Below are 21663 nucleotides of genomic sequence, written 5' to 3' on the forward strand. Positions count from 1 at the left end.
CCCCGGGTGATATGTGCGCTATAGCAAATAACACTAACATAACAACATAACATAACCCAAGTCTTTATTTCACCTCCTCTGAAGCAGGAGTTTTACCATACAAGATCAGTGTCGTGAGAAACATGAAGATTGTAGAAATGGGTGGCTTATCATGATGTCCATCACCAAGCGATTTCTCAAATATTGCCAATGGCCGGGGAACACCTGGTTTCATGATAGGAAGTAGCATATAAGCAAATCTCTAATCTGATATAGACTTCTAATTGCAGATTCCTTACCTTAGAATATTCTCCTGGCGTCAGGCTGGATTGCAACATTTTTCATGAGCATTACCCCTGCACGCCGGTAGGTGGTGTTGTCCGTCTCTGCATGACGGTGGCGTCTGCGCCGGAAGTGATGTGTTCTTTGCCTTTATAGATGCCACCACAGTGCTCTGTTACCAGTCAACACAAACCAGGAGAAGAGCTACTCCAGTCACTTTTTGACTGAGCATTTTTTTACCTTTTGACGAAGACTATTTGAGACATTGTCTCCTGGTGTGGCAAGGATGTCCGCAAAGAAGGCTGGTTTCACCCTGTGGCGCCTGTCACCGGCAAATGTCATGACGGAGCAACATCTTGTCTGCCGTTGGGGTCTCAAGTGCAACCATGATGCTAAAACCTGTGTTGGTGTTGCGCCATGCACCGCAAGGCCTTGATGGAACGGTTCCTCAAGCTCCTTGCTGCTTGATGTGCGACACTGCAACGGTGTCGATCCCAGTCGAGAGGAAGGTCCCGGGATCAGTCACAGAGACCTTCCATGCCCATGTTATCGCAGTCTAATTCGTCCAGGCATTCAGGTAAGTCCCACGAACATTAAAGGAACAAGAATTCAAAGAGCTCTTCGACTTCTCCCCGTCTATCGAAGTTATCCGATGAGATGAGGGAATGTCGGCATTCGAGGCCTGGCTTTGCAATTGAGCCTGTACCAGGGCTGTCTCCAAGCTTCTCTGAGTTTCCTGGAGCAACCTCTGCCCAACTCTGTGAGTTTTATGAAGCCATGCACCACCTATGTGTGAGGCCTGTCCCCGTGGGTTTGGGTGGGGCCCCTGCTGGTTTTCTGCCAGCTGGCTCACCCCCGGTCCCAGTCAGGCCCCTTGGATCCATGGACCGATCCAGGCCGATGCCAGTTGAACCTCCTCAACCTTCCAGGCGCTGACTCCATTGCCGACAGGCATTGTCCGACGTGAACTACGGCACATATTGGAGTCATTCCTTCCAGCCCGGAATTTTTACCCTATTCTTTTGGGCTATGATTTGGGGATGATTAGGGGGCCAGCACTGGACCTTGATAAATACTAGTCCCTAGATGTCACAGAGGACACCTGCTGTGAGGGTCTGGCAGATGCTAGTGTTCTGGACACCTCCGAGATACAGGCTTTGTCTCTCCTCCTACCATGGCTACGGAGGAGGAAGCCTCATTTTCTGTGGCGGTGAGGGGGGCGGCCGATGCCCTCGACCTTCAGCTGCCCTCTGTGGTTGTCAACACAAACGTCTTGATGGAGGTGCTTCAACCGGGAGTTACCCCCATCCAAACCTCTTCTCCCAGTTAACAAAGCTCCCTTTGTTATGCCTCAATGGGACCATAACTTGGTTTTTACCTTTTTAATGTGTGCTCCTGTTGAGCCGCTTCATACCTGCCCTCTTAGGCTTCTGACCATCAAGACAGCCTTTCTTCCCAGACAAACTGGTCCTTCGGACCCAAGCATCCTTCTTGCCCCATTCCGTGTAGGCCAGTCCATCACTTTGCCTACCTTTTATGCTCTGCCTCATCCCTCTAAGGAAGAGTTGAGACTCCACAGGCTGGACCCAAAAAGAGCATAGTAGTTCTACCTTGACCACACAAAACCATTCCCGGTGGACAATCAGCTCTTCGTGGGATATGTCAGAGCCTAAAGAGACCAGGTCGTACAGAAACGAACCAACTCCCAATGGATTGTTCTCTGTATTGAATCTGCTAAGCGTTGGCCAAGAAGCAACCCCCACAGTGTTTGCGTTCTTTTTCCACCAGAGCAAAGGCTGAAACAACTGCATTAGAGCATGGAGTCCCGGTCCCGGACATCTGCCAAACAGCAATGTGGGCCTTGCTGCACACATTCACCAAGCACTACTTACTGGACAGTCAAGTCCTTTGGGGCGGGCACTTTGCCCGTTGGGTCCTGCAGGACTTTCTAGTCTAAATCAAGTTTGCAGACCCTCCTCCGAGTAAGGTATTGCTTTGGTATCTATTCTAAGGTAAGGAATTTTTGGCTAGAACTCTCTAACAGATGTACAAGTGACCTAGCTTCAGTAACACCTTATCTGGCTGCAGATTCCTTACCGACCCACTCTCTGCTCTGCAAACGGATTTACTGTTTCAGGACTCCTTCCTTTTTTTTAGGGCTGTAATTCCATACATCAGTGATCAGTGTTCTTCGTGGCTGCACGCTCCTGGCATGGAAAGTCGCAAAACAAACTGATGTCCATGCACTGAGATGGCACCTATATAGACACTGTGTGCATCACTTCCGGCATACAGGACACCAGCAATGCCCCTCGGGCCTGAACGTCACCACCTACCGGCGCGCATGATCCAATGCCTGGGAAACATTTTAAGCGAAGGAAGCTGCGGTTAGATAGAGTCCCTACCAGATAGAGTAACTTGTTAGATTGTGGGAAATGATATTGCATTTTAAGGTCTTCAAGTGATTTGGCACGCTCTTGTGAGAAGAGTGTGCCTGCCTTATATATCTTCCTTCTCGCCGTTCCCTGAACAAGTCTTTGCTCACGGCTGAGGTGAATCCTGAAATAGAGATAGCTGTGTATGGTGACTGTAAAAAAGTGAGCCACAATTTAAGGGAAATCCTGTCCCATGCCACTAATGTGGTCCTGGTGACGACTATAACCCCAAGCTCCTCTGCAATTTTCTTAACCATGGGACCTGCCAAAGTGGGGCTCCCTCAATTAAGTGGTCTATGAACATCTTTGTTTTGTTGTTTTTGCTTTGCTTCTTTTAATCAATAAATGCAGTAGGGCCCCTTGGTGGTAGGCCAATACATTGTGGACTGCCAACAATCCTCTTGAGTTGGAGGTCAATATAACATTCAAGTAGTTATTCGGGGGCCCTTACCCTTCCAAATGTAGCTGTGGATAAGGTCCTAGAGCCGTTTTAAGACCGGGCGATGCTGGCAGTGCAATGATTGGGAAGATATACAGCATTTGAGGAAGACATTTCATTTTAACCACTGCTTTTCTACCCAACCAGGAGAAATGCTTCAAATAACAGTGTTTTGGAAATCCTACCAGATACCCTGGATGAGATAGATTTCTTTAATATGAGCACCAGAGTGGCAGTGTGACCAGTATGCATCCCAAAATACTTTATTGATGCATTAGACTGTCTAGCTCACTAGCCTAATTTGGGAGAGCATATAGAAGTAGGGCCTCAGACTTTGTGATATTAATTTGAAGTTGGAGATAAGTCTGGAGGACTTAAGCTTCTCTGGAAAAGGCGAAACAGACACTAGTGGCCCAGTGTGTGTAAGCATCACACAATCTGCAGACATGGTCCCATTGAATGTGTCTTTCCCAGTTTGCACCTCTTTGGTTTTGTCCCTGTTCTATATGCATTGGCAAAGGCTCCAACACCAGGGCAAATACGAGAAGAGAAAGAGGGCTTCCTTGATTGGTTCCTCACTTCATCTTGATGGGGTATGAAGATGTGCCATTTAACCTAATGTGTGCTGTTGGTGTCTGATCGCTTGCCATACTGCAACTAAGGAAACTCCGTCCTAATGCTTTGTAGGACTTGCCTCAGGCATGTCCAATTTACAGTTTTGAGCAACTTTTCGGCATCTATTGAGGACAGCAGAGTATTTTGTTGTTTCCTTTGAGAGTTCCCTAAGATATGTTAGAGTGTTTTCGTATTGTCTTCACACTGCTGTAAGGGGACAGGACTGTAAATGATCTGCTTTAATAATGTCTGGGAGAAGGTAACCCAGTCAAAATGCTATAATCCCTGTAAGCATTTTAATGTTAATATTCAGGTGGGAAATCAGTTTTAGAAAGCGCACAAGTAAGGACCTTTCCCATGTTTAGGTTCGCCCATTACGTCGGTAATGCTTCTAAGGAGATGTCCTCTCTCAAGCAGAACTGCTAATAATAGTCCCTAAAAGCTTTTACTCCATCTTCAAGGACCATACTGCCCTCTTATTATGGTAAATTTTGGATTCTGTATGAAGTGTTTTTGGCACTCAGCTGGCCAGCTAAAAGCCTCCCCACTTTGTTGCCAGCCATATTGTATTTTTGTTTTGCCCTGAGAAGGGGCTGTTCTCTTCCAGGGGATCCTCATCAATAGTCATAAGCATTAGAATATTCCTGCCCATGCGCGGGACCCCGGAAACACTATATTATATGTGCCCCACATATATATATACATATATATATATATATATATATAATATATATAAAAACATGCAATAGCAGCCAAATAACATCAGAGCTGAAATATGCTGTGAATAATTTCCACCATACATGAATAATAAGCATTAGAAACATGAGAAACAACACCAAAGATTGTTTAGAAACTGTTTAAATGCTCAGAAAGCAGTAGACATTCTCATAAGTCACTGGAAGCATAGGAAGCTCCCAGGCTGCATTGCAAACACACAGTCTAAAAAGACTGAAAAGCTAACCTGCAGCTGAATAGCAATAAACTGACACCGTGCCTTTAAGGCACTCATGACCCCCTGTATCCCATCATGCCCCAGGGGTGACAGTTAGGTCAGTTGTTCTTTCCGGCTCCTTCAGAGAAGGACCCTGGTTACACAGCTCTACTATTTTTCTGGTTTTTGACAGAAAAATACTTCACTTTTGACAACTTTTACTCTTACTTTGGCATTTAACATCTAGTCAAGTAAGATACTGCTTTTTTCAGTCAGTTTAGTGAAAATTTTCTTCTGAGAATGCCTTCACTCTTTGACAAATGTCCTTCTTGTGGCAACAAGAAGGCAAAATCAGACAACCACGACGTCTGCATTCTGTGTCTGCCTGAGGATCATGATCCAGGCACCTGTCCTGATTGTGAGCACCTGTCAGGAAGAACTCTCAAAGACAGGGAGAGGATTCACATTTATGGCCTGGCTCACAGGGCTTCAAGAGGAAGATCACCGGTGAAGAAGGGCTCCAAGAAGGTTCATACATCTTCAAAAAAGAAGTCTTCATACCCTTCAACTTCAGCGTCGGGCTCGGCGCTGAGAAAAGAACCACCGGTGGAGTTTTCCTCTTCAAAACTACCGTCGACGGCGGGCTCGCCGTCGAAGAGAAGACCAGGTACGTCAACGACGTCGAAAGATCCAGCTCCGTCGTCGAAATCCCCTCCGCCGGCGTCTACCGGGCGACGATCGGCGTCGAGGAAGGCGACTCCGCCGCCGTCAACCGGGCGACGGTCGGCGTCGAGATCCATTACCCCTCCGCCGTCGTCAACCAGGCGACAACCGGCGTCGAGGGAGGTCACTCCGCCGTCGTCAACCAGGCGACGACCGGCGTCAAAGTGAGACCCCTCCGCTGTCGTCCAAGAAGCGGCGTTCAGCGTCGAGGACCAAGACCCCTCCGCCGTCGACAGTAGCTCGTCGATCGGCGTCGAGGACGCAGTCTCTGTCAGTGCCTCGTCGGCGCTCGGCGTCGAGGGTGCCCAATACCCCTCCGCCGTCGTCGCACAGGCACTCGACTTCGAGACAGAGAACTCCGTCGCCGGCCGGCCATCGCCGTTCGACCTCGAGGCAGGGAGCTCCGTCGACGACTGGACATCGTCGTTCAACGTCGAGAGAGAGAGCTCCGTCGACGACGGGACATCGTCGTTCAACGTCGAGAGAGAGAGCTCCGTCGACGGCCGGGTTTCGCTGTTCGACGTCGAGGAAGATAGCTCCGTCGACGGCTGCTCTTGGCCCCGTGACGTCGAGAGACTACAGACCCTCTCATGGACATTCGGGGTCGAGATTGTTTGACCCGCCGACTCTTCGAAGGCGTTCGATGGCGAGAGAAGAACGCTCAACGTCAAGGCATTCAGATGCGATCATGGTGACGGAGTCTGCTTCCCGTCATTCATCTTCACGGTACTCTGGCTCCTCAACTGAACCTTTAAGGTCCAAAAGTCCTGTGCACAGATCTCCTGAGCGTCGGCCAGATCCTTCGGTCGAGCAAATCAGGTTGTCACCTAGATGGTACAAATCTTAGGACCATTGGCGAGATTCTGGGGCTACCAAGCGTATGCAGGAATATGCCAGCCCACACCACAGGTCTCCGCTTCAGGATCTGGTGGAGGAGATGGACAAGCGTAGCCCTCCCAGGCGGAAATCACCTGTGAGACCACCAGCCATATCGCCCAGAAGATCCTGATCTCCTAGAAGGGAACCTCGGGCAGAAGATCGGATCAGGTCTCGCTCTCCTAGGCGCAAATCACCCGTGAGATCACCAGCCAGATCTCCTAGAAGAATCCGATCTCCTAGAAGGGAACCTCGGACAGAAGATCGGATCAGGTCTCGCTCTCCTAGACGGGAGGAGCGTTCAAAAAGGTCGCGGGAGCGGAGACACAGTGCTCACCGTAGACGTCGACGTACTCCGTCTACTTCCTCTACCTCGTCTACCAGATCGTCCAAGAGGGACTACTCGCCTACGTTGACGGACAGCCCTACGTCCAGGTCCTCCCCAGTGGATGACATTGGCACGTATCTGGATGTACTGCAAAGAGGAGCACTGAAACTGAACATCGAGATGTCTGTCCCTCAAGTAACAACGACAGTCATTTTTGAGACTTTACACAAGAAAGCCATCTCCCGGCCTCTGCTGCCTTTAGTCCCGGGGATTATGCATCCTGTCAAAGAGGTTTTCCTAACCCCAGCGGCGATCAGACCGGTACCAGCCCGCATTCAGAAGAAGTACAAACCGGCATCTTCTGACCCGGTGTTTGTAAAATCTGACCCTCCAGCAGACTCTGTAATTGTGGCAGAGGCGAGGAAGACACATTTTGTCGCTGGTTCCTCTTCAGTCCCACCAGATAAGGACAGCAAAGCTCAAGACTCCTGGGGTCGAAAGGTTTGCAACTCAGCTGCTTCCACTCTTAAGGTTGCTAGTGCAGCTGCGCTTCTGGGTCGATATGACAGAGCCTTATGGGACTCTATGGAAAGATTCAAAGCCAAACTGCCAAAAGAAGACCAGCAGGACTTTGAAGAGACTGTTACAGAGGGGTGTCTGGTGGCGAATCAGATGATAAGCACGGCTGCGGATGGTGCAGTGCTTTCGGCTCATTCCTATTCACATGGGGTTTGTGCCAGAAGATCGGCCTGGTTGCGCCTTACAGGTCTGAAGCCGGATGCTCAGCATCGCATACTTAATCTCCCCTTTTCGGGTTCCGCTCTCTTCGGGGAGCATGCGGACGAAGAGATGACCCGAATGAAGACGGAACTGGTTTTGGTGAAGGCGGTGGGCTTGGAGAAGAAAAAAGAATTCAAGCGCCGCTTCAAGACCAACAGGGGGAGAGGGACTCAACAGAGGGTTCAAACCCCTCAGTGGTCCCAAAATAAAACCCAAGGGAAATCCCAGTTTCGAGGCAAGCCAGGCAGAGGTAGAGGAGGTCACCAACAGTCCTCCAACGCCACAAGAGGAGGAAAGGCCTGAACAGCGGCTTCCTCTAGCGCCTTTACCCACTCCAGTGGGAGGAAGTGCTTCACAACACCTGGCAGAGTGGGTCAGCATCACAAAAGATCAGTGGGTGCTGAATATACTGCGCAATAGATACAAGATACGTTTCCGGGCTCCTCCGAAGAGCATCCCTCCAAAGAGCTCTTGCCCTCACCAGCTAAGCTTGCTCCGACGAGAGGTGAAAGTCCTACTGCAAAAAAGAGCGATAGAGGAGGTTCCACCCACTCTAAGAGGAAAGGGAGTTTACTCCAGATATTTCCTTGTCCCCAAAAAAGATCAGGAGGACAAGTTCAGACCAATACTCGACCTACGACTATTAAACAGAGTCATCGTCAAAGAAAAGTTCCGCATGTTAGCGCTTCACCAAATATGTCCACATCTTCAAGCCGGAGATTGGATGTGTTCGGTGGATCTGCAAGATGCGTACTTTCACATCCCAATTGCTCAACAACATCGCAAGTACCTGAGGTTTGTCGTAGGGAACAAACAATACCAGTACAAGGTGTTACCCTTCGGTCTCAAGTCCCCACCACGAGTCTTCACCAAATGCATGGCAGTGGTGGCGGCTTTTCTTCACAAAAAGGGTCTCTTCATTTACCCATACCTGGACGACTTGCTCCTAAAAGGTCCATCTCCGGTACAAGTAACGCACGATCTGCAACTGTGCCTGCACCAGCTACACAGGCTCGGCCTCCATGTGAACCTGGAGAAGTCAGTCCAGCGGCTTACACAGTCCATCCACTACCTAGGCTCCGTTCTGGAGACAAGCTTGGGAAAAGCGTTTCCTTCGGAGGAGAGACTTTTTTCCATGAGTCAGAAATGTGGGATTCCGCTAGAGTCTCGGCTTCCAACAGCCCGACAAGTAGCATCCCTGCTGGGTTCCATGGCGTCCTGCATTTTTCTCATCCCAAACGCCAGGCTGAGAATGCGTCCTCTACAACAGGCTCTGGAGGATCAGTGGGAACAAGCGACAGGGCGCTGGGAAGATCGTATCACCCTTTCCTAGGCGACGAAAGAGGCCATCAAATGGTGGATTCGGAGAAAAAATGTGCTGGTGGGGGTACCGTTTCACCAACCCGTTCCTTCCCAGTCTATAGTGACGGATGCCTCCCTGCAAGGCTGGGGAGCATACATGGGTCCGCTTCAAATTCCAGGCCAGTGATCTGCGCAGGAGCAGACATACCACATCAACATGCTGGAACTCAGAGCGGTATTCCTGGCTCTCAAAGCTTTCTTACCAGCGATCGAATCCAACTCAGTCCTAGTTCAGACGGACAATACGACCACCATGTTCTATCTGAACAAACAAGGAGGCACAAGATCTCGCCCACTCTGTCGAGAGGCTCAGACAATCTGGCATTGGCTTCTCTCTCAAGACCTCACAGTAGTGGCAGTGCACCTTCCGGGCGAGTTGAACGTAAAAGCAGACGCACTCAGCAGGCACTTCGAAGATCAGCCAGACTGGGTGCTAAACGACGAAGTAGTAGAAGAGCTTTTTCGTTGCTGAGGTCGTCCATCCATAGACTTGTTTGCAGACGACAAAAACGCCAAATGCCACGCCTTCGCGTCCAGGTTCCACCGGCCAGGAATGCAGGGGAACGTACTGATGGATTGGGCAGGGATGTTCGCATACGCATTTCCTCCCCTAGCGCTAATTCCGAGAGTAGTTTCCAAGCTCCTCAGGTCGAACATGGAAATGATCCTGATTGCTCCGGATTGGCCTCGGCAGTTGTGGTACCCGGACCTTCTACATCTGTCTGTGTGTCCACACAAATGGCTCCCTTGCAGGCCGGACCTGTTGAGCAAAATGAAGGGAGGATAATGCATCCCAACCTCTCATCATTGAACCTAACAGCATGGCTCCTGAGGTCCTGCAATATGGACATTTGAACTTGCCTCCCGAATGCATGAACATTTTAAAGGAGGCTAAGAGACCTTCCACGAGAGCGTCCTATGCGTTCAAGTGGAAAAGATTTTACTTGTGGTGTAGGGATCATCACTTGGATCCGACTAAGGGGCAGGAGGACGTCATCTTACCATACCTCCTTTCCCTGGCAACTGCTGGTTTAAAGTACACTTCTATTAGAGTGCGTTTGTCAGCTATTGTAGCATACAGAAAATCACCTGATCAGATGTCTTTCTTTCAGGTTCCAGTGGTTAAGGACTCCCTCCAGGGGTTGAAGAAAGTGTATCCCCCTGTGCGAAATCCTTCTCCTCCTTGGGAATTAAATATAGTTCTATCCAGGTTAATGTCACCTCCTTTCGAGCCCATCCACAAGGCTTCCTTGCAACATCTCTCTTGGAAGGCAGCTTTTTTGGTGGCGATTACCTCTGCGCGCAGAGTAAGTGAGATACAAGCGCTCTGTGCGAAGGAACCATATACTGTTTTCCACCACAACAGAGTAGTCCTAAGGGCTCATCCATCTTTCTTGCCTAAGGTCATCTCTGATTTTCATATAAATCAGTCTATTTCCCTCCCTTCCTTTTTTCCAAATCCTACGACCCCAGCCGAGCGGTCACTTCACTCCTTAGATCTTAAGAGAGTGCTAAAGTTTTATTTGGAAAAGACTAAAGGGATTAGGAAAACGGACCAACTGTTTGTGAACTATGGCTCAATGACAACAGGTTTTCCAGCGGCCAAGAGGTCCATCTCCAGATGGATTGTCTCTTGCATTAAATTGGCCTATCAGCTTGCAGGCAAGCCTTTGTTGATGTCACCAAAAGCGCATTCCACTAGAGGGAAAGCCGCTACAGTAGCTTTCTTGCATGACATTCCAATGTCATAAATATGCAAGGCTGCAACCTGGAAATCGGTTCATACCTTTACGAGGCATTACTGCCTCGAATCTGATTCCAGGGCCGATACTCAAGTAGGGCAAGCCTCCTTGAGGAATCTGTTTGAGTAGTCTATAGTCTACTCAGACTTGTTGATGAGATTACTGTCTTATCATTCCTTTGCCCGCAGGGATGAGGAGAGGCTCGCTATTCTATTCTATTGCTTATGACTATTGATGAGGATCCCCTGGAAGAGAAGGATTAGTTACTTACCTGTAATCCTAGTTCTCTTCCAGGGGTATCCTCATCAAAGTCATAAGCAACCCTCCCGCCTCCCCGGGCAAAGGATATATATAAGGAGATATTGTTAACCTATTTGTTATTGGGTTTGTTTTTCAGTCTCCGAAAAGAACAACTGACCTAACTGTCACCCCTGGGGCATGATGGGATACAGGGGGTCATGAGTGCCTTAAAGGCACGGTGTCAGTTTATTGCTATTCAGCTGCAGGTTAGCTTTTCAGTCTTTTTAGACTGTGTGTTTGCAATGCAGCCTGGGAGCTTCCTATGCTTCCAGTGACTTATGAGAATTTCTACTGCTTTCTGAGCATTAAAACAGTTTCTAAACAATCTTTGGTGTTGTTTCTCATGTTTCTAATGCTTATTATTCATGTATGGTGGAAATTATTCACAGCATATTTCAGCTCTGATGTTATTTGGCTGCTATTGCATGTTTTTATATATATATTATTTATATATATATATATGTGGGGCACACATAATATAGTGTTTCCGGGGTCCCGCGCATGGGCGGGAATATTCTAATGCTTATGACTTTGATGAGGATACACCTGGAAGAGAACTAGGATTACAGGTAAGTAACTAATCCTTCTGCTCTATCCTAGTCTAAAGCGCTAAGCTGGGCATTGAGTGCTGACATTTTCCGCCAGAGTTTTGTAGGGAGTCTATATGTGTTCTTCTAAGAATCCTATTCGGTGAGGTGTTTTGTATTTCTTCTACCTCTGCTGTAACTTTTGAATCATGCAGGATAAATTCATTAATTCGCCAGCCTGAGCTTCTATCATTGGTCAAAGTAGTCTTGATTGCTTTTGCCTGCGTTCTTTGACCCTCCTTCGCCACCCCCACACCCTGCCAGAGTCCAGCAACGTGGTCACAGTCCCTCAGATTTTCCGCCTATCTATAAACATCCTGTTGTGCTTTCTCGATGTTTGTGGTAGATGGGGAGATATTTTTCCAGCATCTTTCACCTATTCTCAAGCACTGCCCAGAAGAGTTTTCAGCAGGTAAAGTGGTTGCGTCGACCGACCGTATCTGCATGTCTGTCCTTGATGCTGAGAATGTGCCAGGCTTCTTGTACAGTTTTCTATGCTTTGGTGCATTTCCCTCCTACGTTCCAGTGTTGCTGCTGCCAACTTATTGTAGGTCAGCCATTTCTTTCTCATCGTAAAACTTAACCCAGGTTAGAATGACTGGAGGATCCTCCCGGTTCTCTCCTCCTATGTTAAGTGTTAGAGCTTCTTGGGCGATCATGAATATGGTGCAGCAGGTATTGCAGAAAACGCTTGTAAAAGGTAGTCTTCTGACACTCGCAGAAAGATACATATTCTGTTGAAACCCTGATCTATTTTCATTGTCCTTCTGCTTAAGTGTTAAGTCTTTCTATGACTAGGAATCTAGTTTCAGGTCGTGGATTCTCTCTGACCTGGCATCAACTGTATTTTGTCGTTAATTGACCCTGGTACAAAGCCCTGTGATATCTGATGCATTTTCCTTAGGTATTGCTTGAGATCAGCCTGGATTGTGCCACCTCCTCCTTGATCTCCCTAAGGAACTGCTGTAAGCACTCCTGTGAGATGACGAGCATGGGTAGAGACTTTGCTTCCCTGTCAGTGACGGTTCGGTTGGTATGAGGAGGGCACTCTGTGTTGATTATCATACCGAGCACCGTTGCTGACCAACATGTCTTCAATGGATGTTTCCATGTCACTCCTGCTAGTGGGCATTATTTCTGAGGAAGAACGCGCAGTATATAGGACAGGTCAGTCCAGACGCATGCCCTCTGGTCTGCTGTAGGCCACCGCCCTGCCACACTGCCTCTCCTCCATCAGCAGTCGGTCCACTTAGGTCCTCGTTTCATCGTCATCCTCTGATGTCGCCGGATCCATGTCATTCACTCTCTCACACTGCCGGAGGCCTCAACACAGAGTCCAGGTTGCTGATACTACAGTAGGCTTGACACGGATGGGGCCTTGTTTGCGCCTGGTGGGGGCAGCGGCGGTCAAGTAATTCTCCAGTGTGCACCAGGCAGGCTCGGAATGGTCCCCTCTGTCTCCTGGCCATGAATGCTCTGCAGGCTGCACTCTCGCTTTAACTGCCAGGCCTGCTTGTCTTACTCATACCGCGGCATCTAGTGGGGGATACAGACCCGACTCGGTCTTTATTTATTTATTTTCTATTTCTGAGCCTTGGAGTGCCAAGACAAGGAGGGCCCACCGCTCCCCCCGCACTTTTTCGCTTCTGCCGGCTCCAGATCCGTTTCTTAGATGGTACTAGGGCACTGCCCGCTTCAGAGTTCTCTTCCTCACCTACCAAAGGGCCACAACTTCTTCACTGCTGGGCCTGCATCCACCAGCGCTCTGCCTGGTGGGGGCTGCAGGTCGCCGTGTGCCCTCTACATGCTTGGCCCTCTTTCTCGGTTTGTCTGGTTCTGCCACCAGAGTGCATTACTCCTCCCATTTGCAGTGACCAGTCCTCCTAGCTAAGGTGGCATGTGCAGCCCAGCTTCATTCAAGACTGGCCACTGCTTCTCCCGCAAGGGCGACCTTTAACCACCCAGAACCAGTGTCAGGTGTTCCTCCCGGGTGTAGAGGGCCATCTGGCCTCTACAATACTTTGTAGCTGTGCACCACCCCTCGTGACAGGGCTCGGTCCGAGGGTATAAATAAAAGGGCTGAGGTCGCACGTGACCTTCGGCTGGCTCTGTACCTGGCGTGCACTTTGTTGTCTTATGCGAGGTAAGTGAGTGTATGTCTCCAGCAGGAGTGGCGAGGGACGACGTTATCATACTTCAGGTCAAAACCCGCTGTGAAGCGCATGCCTGCCACGCATATCTCCCAACGTGAGAGCGGGGCCTTCAGGCCAGACACGTGGAGGCCTCTCCGTGGGACATCACCGGAGGCCCTGCACAAGGCTCGATTGGCAGCTGTGGCTATCTGGGACTGCCTGACACGGCCACGCGTGGTAAAGGTCGTTCAGCGAGAGGCACTAAATATATCAAACTCTCATACAAAAAGAGGAAAATAAAATGACACACAAGAAGAAAAGAACCAAGTGATTGGGAAGAGGGCCAATAGTAGAGACCCTGAAAGCAAGTTAGCTCAGTGCAGCATACCAGCCTTGCCATCCAGAGAAAGACTGCGGGGGTCCCATAAGAGACACCAGGAAGGCGGTACAGCTCCCAACAAAGGAAAGAAGTAGTAAGACCATACCTGCAGTGCGCAACAGGCAGCTGCCCTGCAATAGGACAAATGTTCTCAAAATGTGGCAAGGCCAACCATTACGCCAGCGTCTGCTGCAGCAGTGGAGGGAGATCCCGCTGCAGCGCACCCAGAGGGCGGTCGACGACTCTTCAGAACCTCACACTCGAGGAGCGTGGAAACCCCAGACCTCCACTCGAACAAGACGCTACCGCCTATTACGAAGCAGACAATGACACGTTTGTCATCTCCTTCGCAGGAAGGCCAGGACGCAAGGAGCAGCCGCCCCCGATGTGCAACATCAAGGTCAACGGAATCTCTGTACCCATCCTAATTGACACTGGGGCATCGGTCAATGTGATGGACTCTGACCAGTACGAACGGCTGTCGCCCAAACCGAAGTTAACACCCAGCGTGGCCAAGATCTACACATATTGAGGCACTGATACCTCTGCGAGGGATGATGGAGGTTGAGGTCTCTAATACCAGGTACTCCATAAAAACCAAATTCCACATAACCGAAGGAAAGAAGGGAACGCTGTTGAGCTGCCACATGGCACAGGATTTGGAGCTGGTGTTCTTCGCCAAGCAGGTCCACAAGAATCACACCGAGGACATGATGAGTGAATTCCCACAAGTCTTCCAAGGGCTGGGCAAACTCAGAGTACGCCAAGTGAAACTGCACATTGACCAAACAGTCCAACCGAAAGCACTCCGGCATTAGCGCATACCCTTCCACCTCTGCCCCCTGATTGATCAAGATCTGCAGACCGTGGAATACTTGGGAGTCATAGAGAAGGTATTGGGAACCACTCCATGGGTGCCCCCGTTGGTGGTGGCGCCCAAGCCGAAGCAACCAGATGCGATTCGGCTGTGCATGGATATGAGGCTCCCTAATCAAGCCATCTCGAAAGAAAGACACGTGACCCCGACAATGGATGATATAGTGGCAGACTTGAACGGCGCCCAATGGTTCTCAAAACTCGATCTCAACTCTGGATACCACCAGCTTTAGCTAGCACCAGAGAGCCTGTATATTACCACCTTCTCCACGTATGTGGGCCTCCGAAGGTATAACCGACTCAGCTTTCGGGTGTCATCCGTGGCGGAGGTCTTCCAGAACACCATCATGGAAGCACTCTCTGGCCTCGTAGGAAGGATCAACCTAAGTGACGATATTCTGATATATGCACAGTGTCTTGAGGAGTATCATGCCAGACTGAAGGCCACGCTGCAGAGGCTGGCAGACTGTGGGCTCACCCGCCACAAGAAAAAGTGCGCTTTTTACCAAGGGTCCATAGACTTCTTCGGCTAAGTCTTCTCGAGAGATGTGCTTCGCATCGATCCCCGCAAAGCGGAACCCATCAGAAGTGCCCCAGTTCCACAGAATCCCACGGAGATAAGGAGTTTCCTTGGAAGGCAACATACTGCGGGAGGTTTTTCCCGAACCTCATCACTGTGTCCGAACCACTCCGGCAGCTGACCAAGACTGGGACACCCTGGGAGTGGACACCCCAGGAGGAGGCGGCCCTCCAAGGCATCAAGAAAACGCTCCTTGATCAGACAACGATGGTGTACTTCCAACCCAAAGGAAGATAGAGCTAGTAGGTGGCACCAGCCTGGTGGGGCTAGGGGTGGTCCTCTCGCAAGAAGACCCCAAAGGAACCTGCGTCACCGTGGCATATGCCAGCCATGCGCTATCTCAGACGGAAACCAGGTATGCGCAGATAGAGCTGGAGGCTCTGGTCATTCGGTGGGCGTGCCATCACTTTAATTTGTGCCTGTGCGGCCATCCCTTTCACTTGATAATGGACCACAAGCCCCTCATACCGCTGTTCAGCGGGTCCATGCACCTGGCGCCCCCAAGGACCGAGAGATGGCCCGTCCATCTACAAGCGTACTCATTCCACCTGCTGTACCAACTAGGCGCGGGCAACACAGCTGAATTTCTGTCACGGCACCCCACGGCGAAGGAGGGAGATTCACTCCCGGGGGATTCGTCTGCATGATCGAGGACAGTGCCGGCCATCTGGCCCTGCCCAAAGACGATCTTTGCAACACCACGGAGGCGGCCAACACCATGAGAATAGTCAAAGAGGCCCTCGAGAAGGGACAATGGCACTGGTTTCTAGATGGTGTGTCTCTGCTGACCGCGGAGAAACAAAACTCCTGACGCCAAATATGGAGATTACGACATGAGATCAGTGTCAGCGGATCAGGACTATTCCTAAGTGTACAGAGAATCATTGTGCTAAAGGATCTACGCTAACGTATGGTTGTGCTTGCTGATCAAGGCCATCAGGGCACCTCCAAGACCAAAGCCAGGCTCAGGGCGAAGGTATGGTTCCCCTTCATGGACGACATCATGGATGAGGAAGTCCGGAGGTGCCACCCTTGCACCATCACCGGCGGTGACCCCGCTCCCGCCCCCATATTCACTGAAGAACCATGTCTCACGCCATGGGCCAAGATCAGCATCGACTTTGGGAGCTTCCTAGACGGGTGGCACACCATGGTTGTCATGGATTCCTTCTCCAAGTTCCTGGTGGTGGAATTGGTATCGTCTACGGCGTTCACGCATGTCCAGCCAGCCCTAGAAAAGATCTTCGCCATCTTAGGACTACCTGAAGAAGTAAAATCAGACAAGGGACCTCCATTCGAGGGTCAGGACTTCCATGGCTTTCTAGAGCGCCCGGCCATTCGACACCCCCGGATCACACCACAATGGCCTCAAGCCAACAGCGAGGTCGAGCGGTTCATGAGGACCCTCAACACGGCCCGGAGACATGCCTACACCAGCAGTTCCTGCCCGCCTGTCGTCAGACCCCACACTCGACTACGGGATGTGCCCCGGCCACGCTTCTGCTGAAGCGACCACCAAGAGACATTATCCCCGAAGATCCCGAATGGGCACCGCCTAGCCTGGATATTGGAAAAACCCAACAGAAGCGAACGGCCACTAATGAGAAAGCGACAGCGAACCGAGGAGCCCGAACACCGGGTGTGCGTTTAGGTTCCGAGTTGGTCCTCAAAGACCGTCACCCAGGCTGGAAGTTTTTGCACGCCCTTTGAACCGGAGGTGTGGACAGTCACCCGAGTGGACTGTACCCTGGTCATGGCTCAGAGAGGTCGCCACACTGGTGTGAAAGTGTCCTGGTTCAAAGAAGCCCTGGGAAACCTACATGCCAGCGGGTTATCCCCTGAAGAAGAAGATAAACCCCTGGACACACCCAGGGAGTTGGCTGGGGCCCTAGGCACGGGTTCGATGCCTGCACCTGAGGATGAAGTGACTGGTGCCCAAAGGGGAAACCCTGAAGATCGCCCACGCCAGGGAGAGTTGGAGAGATCTCCGGGAAAGTACTGCAGTGCACACAAGTGAAGGGACTACACAAAGCCAACGGTATCTGCTCCGACCTAACCCAGCACCCAGTCAGAAGTTGAAAGACTTTGCGTGTTAAAACGCAGTGCCACAGAAGGCCCTGGTCTAAGACTGCCACATCATGATTCTTTGTTGTGCATTTACGTTTGTTCTTATGTTCCTGTCCTCTTTCCTTTCATCCTCTCACCCTCTCTGCATATCCTCGATCTAAAGGAAAGGAGGGATGTAGAGGGCCATCCGGCCGCTACTGTACTTTGTAGCCCTGCACCACCCCTCGTGACCGGGCTCGGACCGGGGGTATGAATAAAAGGGTCGAGGTTGTACGTGACCTTCATCTGGCACTGCACATTGCGTGCACGTTGTTGTCTATTGCGAGCTAAGTCCAGGCCGCAGCAAATACCCAGTTTCCCAATTTACACCTCCCAATGTACACCAGGGAGCCCCCCTCTCCGACACCAATTGCTGCATCTAGGTGCACAGCAGCTGGGGCCAAGTACACAGCAATCCACCGGGGACTGAAGAGAGCAGATGGGCCCCACATGTTTACTTAATTCTCCAACTGGCCAAGCCCCTTCACCCACCAAATTCAGAATTGTCCACCGGCCCAGCGGACAGCTCTGTACATTGTCAGGAACCACTATCATGGTAGTTCCTGTTAATGTAGGAAAAGTTTGATGAACAATGCTGTCAATCATGATAAAGGACCACCAAACATTCCACATTTTTCATTTTAGAAAAACAAACTTCCAAAGTAGGAATTTGTGTTTGAAAAACAACAAAACAATGGCTTTCACCCCCTGGGAGTTTTCCCCCAGGAAGGGGGTTTAGAGGGGTGAAGATGGGAGAGGGACGGGGGGGGGGGGGTTATTGTGTTTTTCCTGTCTTTTACCACCAGTTTTTTCCTGGTGGTGATGTACAGGGAAAAAGAAATTTACACTGTCCACCTTAAATAGGGCAGACAGTGAAACAGGCGTCTTTTGAAAATACCTGTCATTCACTCCTCAAGGCTGGGCGACAGGTCTTTTTTCAGTCTTACAGCCAAACTTGAATAGTCACTGCCCTTTTTTTCTTCTCTGTCAAACTAATCACGACTCCTTCAGGAAGTCTCGGTAAAGACTCGGCTGCTTATCTCTCCCCCATTATCTTGTCTGTCTGCCTTTCAGTAGCTTTGGAATCCATAATGCATTGATGCCTTCGGGGTCACTGATGCTGCTGTAAAAAGCACCCTTTATTCACACAGTCAACTCGGTAGAAGATGCCAACAACTAATCACCGTTGTGCTGCCTCTCTGCGTTGTCAAAGAAACAATTGATGGGCGGAATGCTGGACAATGCAAACATTCACACCCAGTCACAAAGATCCAGGTTTATTCCATCATTCTTTTGCTCACCACACCACCCCAGTTTGAACCCAGCCATATGCAAATCAGTCTTGACCCTGTTCCTTGTGGGAACAGTCCAGCCCGAACTGCCAAGCCAGGTCCTCTCTGGACCGGAAACAGGCATCCTGGGACCGGTTTCAGGATATCACCCTTCATCAGCCAGGCTAGCTTGAATCCAGTAGTGTAGTGAGCATGGGCCCCACGACTGGGCATACCCTTCCCACTTAGGGCGACATATGCAAAAAAAACAATTGATGGACGGAATGCTAGACAATTCAAACATTCACCCCCAGTCACAAAGATGTGGGTTTAATCCACAATTCTTTTGCTCACCACTCCAAACATTCACCCCAGTACAGAGATCTGGGCCTAAATCCATTGTTTTTTTGCTCCCCCATGCCATTCCAGTTTGGACCCCGCCGTATGCAAATCAGTCTTGACCCTGTTCCTTGAGGGAACAGTTGAGATCGAACTGCCAAGTCAGGTCCTCCCTGGACCGGAAACAAGCATCCTAGGACTGGTTTCAGGGTATCACCCTTCAACAGCCAGGCTAGCTTGAGTCCAGGAGGACCTGGCCTAGCAGTTCGGGCTGGACTGTTCCCATTGGGCGCAGGGTCCAGACTGATTGCATATGGCTGGGTCCAAACTGGAATGGCATGGGGGAGCAAAAAAACAATGGATTTAGGCCCAGATCTCTGTACTGGGGTGAATGTTGACATTATTCTGCATTCAGTCCATGAATTGTTCTTGTTGCATTTGTCACCCCGAGTGGGATGATTATGCCCAGACATGGGTCCATGCCACTGGAGTCAAGTTATCCTGGCTGATGAGGGATGAAAGCCCGAAACCGGTCCTAGGATGCTTGTTTCCAGTCCAGGGAAGACCTTGTCTGGCAGTTCGGGCTGGACTGTTCCCATTGGGTGCAGGGTCAACACTGATTTGCATATGGCTGGGTCCAAACTGGAATGGCATGGTGAGCAAACAAACTATGGATTTAGGCCCAGATCTCTGTGCAGGGGTGAATGTATGACATTGTTTTGCATTCTGTCCATCACTTGTTCTCTCTATGTTGTCAGCACCAGCAATGCTTGGCTTAAAAAAGTAATATCATTTTGTTTTTTATTGATCAGTTTTCTAGTACAGAATCCTACATCATGTATAAATAGGGAATACCTTGAACACATGGCTGTGTTTATGTGATTTAACATGTCATATCATGGCAGAGTTTGCGAAACAGAGGTTTTAGAGCTATTTTGCAATTAAATAGCCAGTATTTAAAGCTTTAGACTAGAATAAATAGGTATAATTTGAAACACGTTTCCTTTAATTTTACTTTATTCTGTCAAGCTTCTGAACCTGTTGGTATATTGTGTTTTGAAGGTTGTGTTTGAGCAAGGAACAACAAAACTCTCTGTGGAAAAAGACAATACCGCCATCACCAGTGATGTCGGGATGGCATTTATTGATCCTAGGACCCAGAAGACTTTGTTCAGCACGGACTACGAAAAACATGAGTTCCATTTGCCAGCTGGTGTGAAAACTCTAAATGTCCAAAAAGCATCAACAGAAAGGGTAAGATTTATTGCTATGCATCTTTAGCCCTGTACTCCATGTTTTCTTGTTTTCGTTTTCTGAGTCATAGATCACTCTAGGGTAACTGGACAATGCTTGTGTAATAGTTATCAGATGTCTCTGTTTTGCTCCATGTGGTCATGATACAATGACCGCTCTTTGCTGTGCCACATCTTTTGTTCTCAAGGGATGGTGAGGTGGAGGGTCAAGGCTTGCTTGCAGATTAAGTGTGTGACTAGGAGCTCAAGTAATGTATGACAAACACATAAAGCATAATAAAATCAATGCCCAGACAGTTCCAATATATATCAAAGGATAGGACTTTAATTATATAAAGAAAAATAATGCACCAACACTCAGAAAAGTAAGCATCTGTCTGATGGTATTTATGACTGCAGATTCTTCACTTTAGAATACTCCCCGGACGCCAGACTAGATCCATAAACTTTTCTCCAGCAATGCTCCCACTTCTATGGGGCTTGACACTGGCTCCGCTCCACTCCAGAAGTGAGAGAAGGGAGCTGAATATGACTTGGAGTCAGTGTTGTCATATGCTGATGACACACAATTGGTGGTGACCCACACCCAAGATTCTGATAAGGCAGCCATCAATTTCTCAACGTGCCTACAAGAACTGGCGTCGTGGATGGCTCATAACTGCCTGAAACTTAATGGCAATAAAACAGAGGTACTAGTGATAGGCAAAGCACCCTCGATTTGGTCCTCAGCATGGTGGCCTATATCGTTGGGACCAACCCCTCCTCTTAGTGATCAGGTAAAGAACCTGGGGATGTGGTTGGATACCAAACTATCCTTTGAAACTCACACCAAGCGGGTGGCGGGAAGATGTTTTGGGGTTCTCAGAGGACTCCCGAAGACCTTAGATGTACTCCCTGTCACAGCGAGGAAAACTATGGTCCACGCCCTGGTGACATCGCGCTTGGACTATGGAAATGCCCTCTACTTAGGAGCAAATATCAAATGCGTACAGAGACTCCAATGCATTCAGAATGCTGCGGCTCATCTCGTTCTAATGCTTCCTAGAAGAGCTCCCTCTAACAAAGCCCTGGCTTCCCTTCACTGGCTCCCGGTTAGTGAACAAATTCTTTTTTAAACTTTGTGTGTCAGCCACCGCATTCTCTAGAAGAAAGGGCCCACCTATCTGCATGACCTACTTACCCCGTACGCTGCTACCTGCTGATTGAGATCAAGTGGGACGGGGCAGGTTAGCATTCCGACCATCAGAAGAGCTAGGATTGGAGGTCACTCCTTCCGCTTTTTAGCAGCCAAACACTGGAATAAACTCCCCATATGGCTCCGGCTGAAGTCTTCGACAATTTTCCGGAG

At 49.6% G+C, this 21663-nt stretch overlaps 1 protein-coding gene across 1 annotated transcript in view; it reads left to right on the forward strand.

Moving 5' to 3' along the window:
- Positions 1-21663, forward strand: part of SGCB (sarcoglycan beta) — a 292490-nt gene that overhangs the window by 167823 nt on the left and 103004 nt on the right. Inside the window, exon 4 of the mRNA XM_086962654.1 lies at positions 20125-20316. Coding sequence (XP_086818780.1) covers positions 20125-20316 — 192 coding nt within the window. The remainder of the gene's footprint in view (positions 1-20124; positions 20317-21663) is intronic.

This window comes from Lissotriton vulgaris, chromosome 3_1 (assembly GCF_964263255.1).
Source record: "Lissotriton vulgaris chromosome 3_1, aLisVul1.2, whole genome shotgun sequence".
In the NCBI taxonomy this organism is placed as follows: Eukaryota; Metazoa; Chordata; class Amphibia; order Caudata; family Salamandridae; genus Lissotriton; species Lissotriton vulgaris.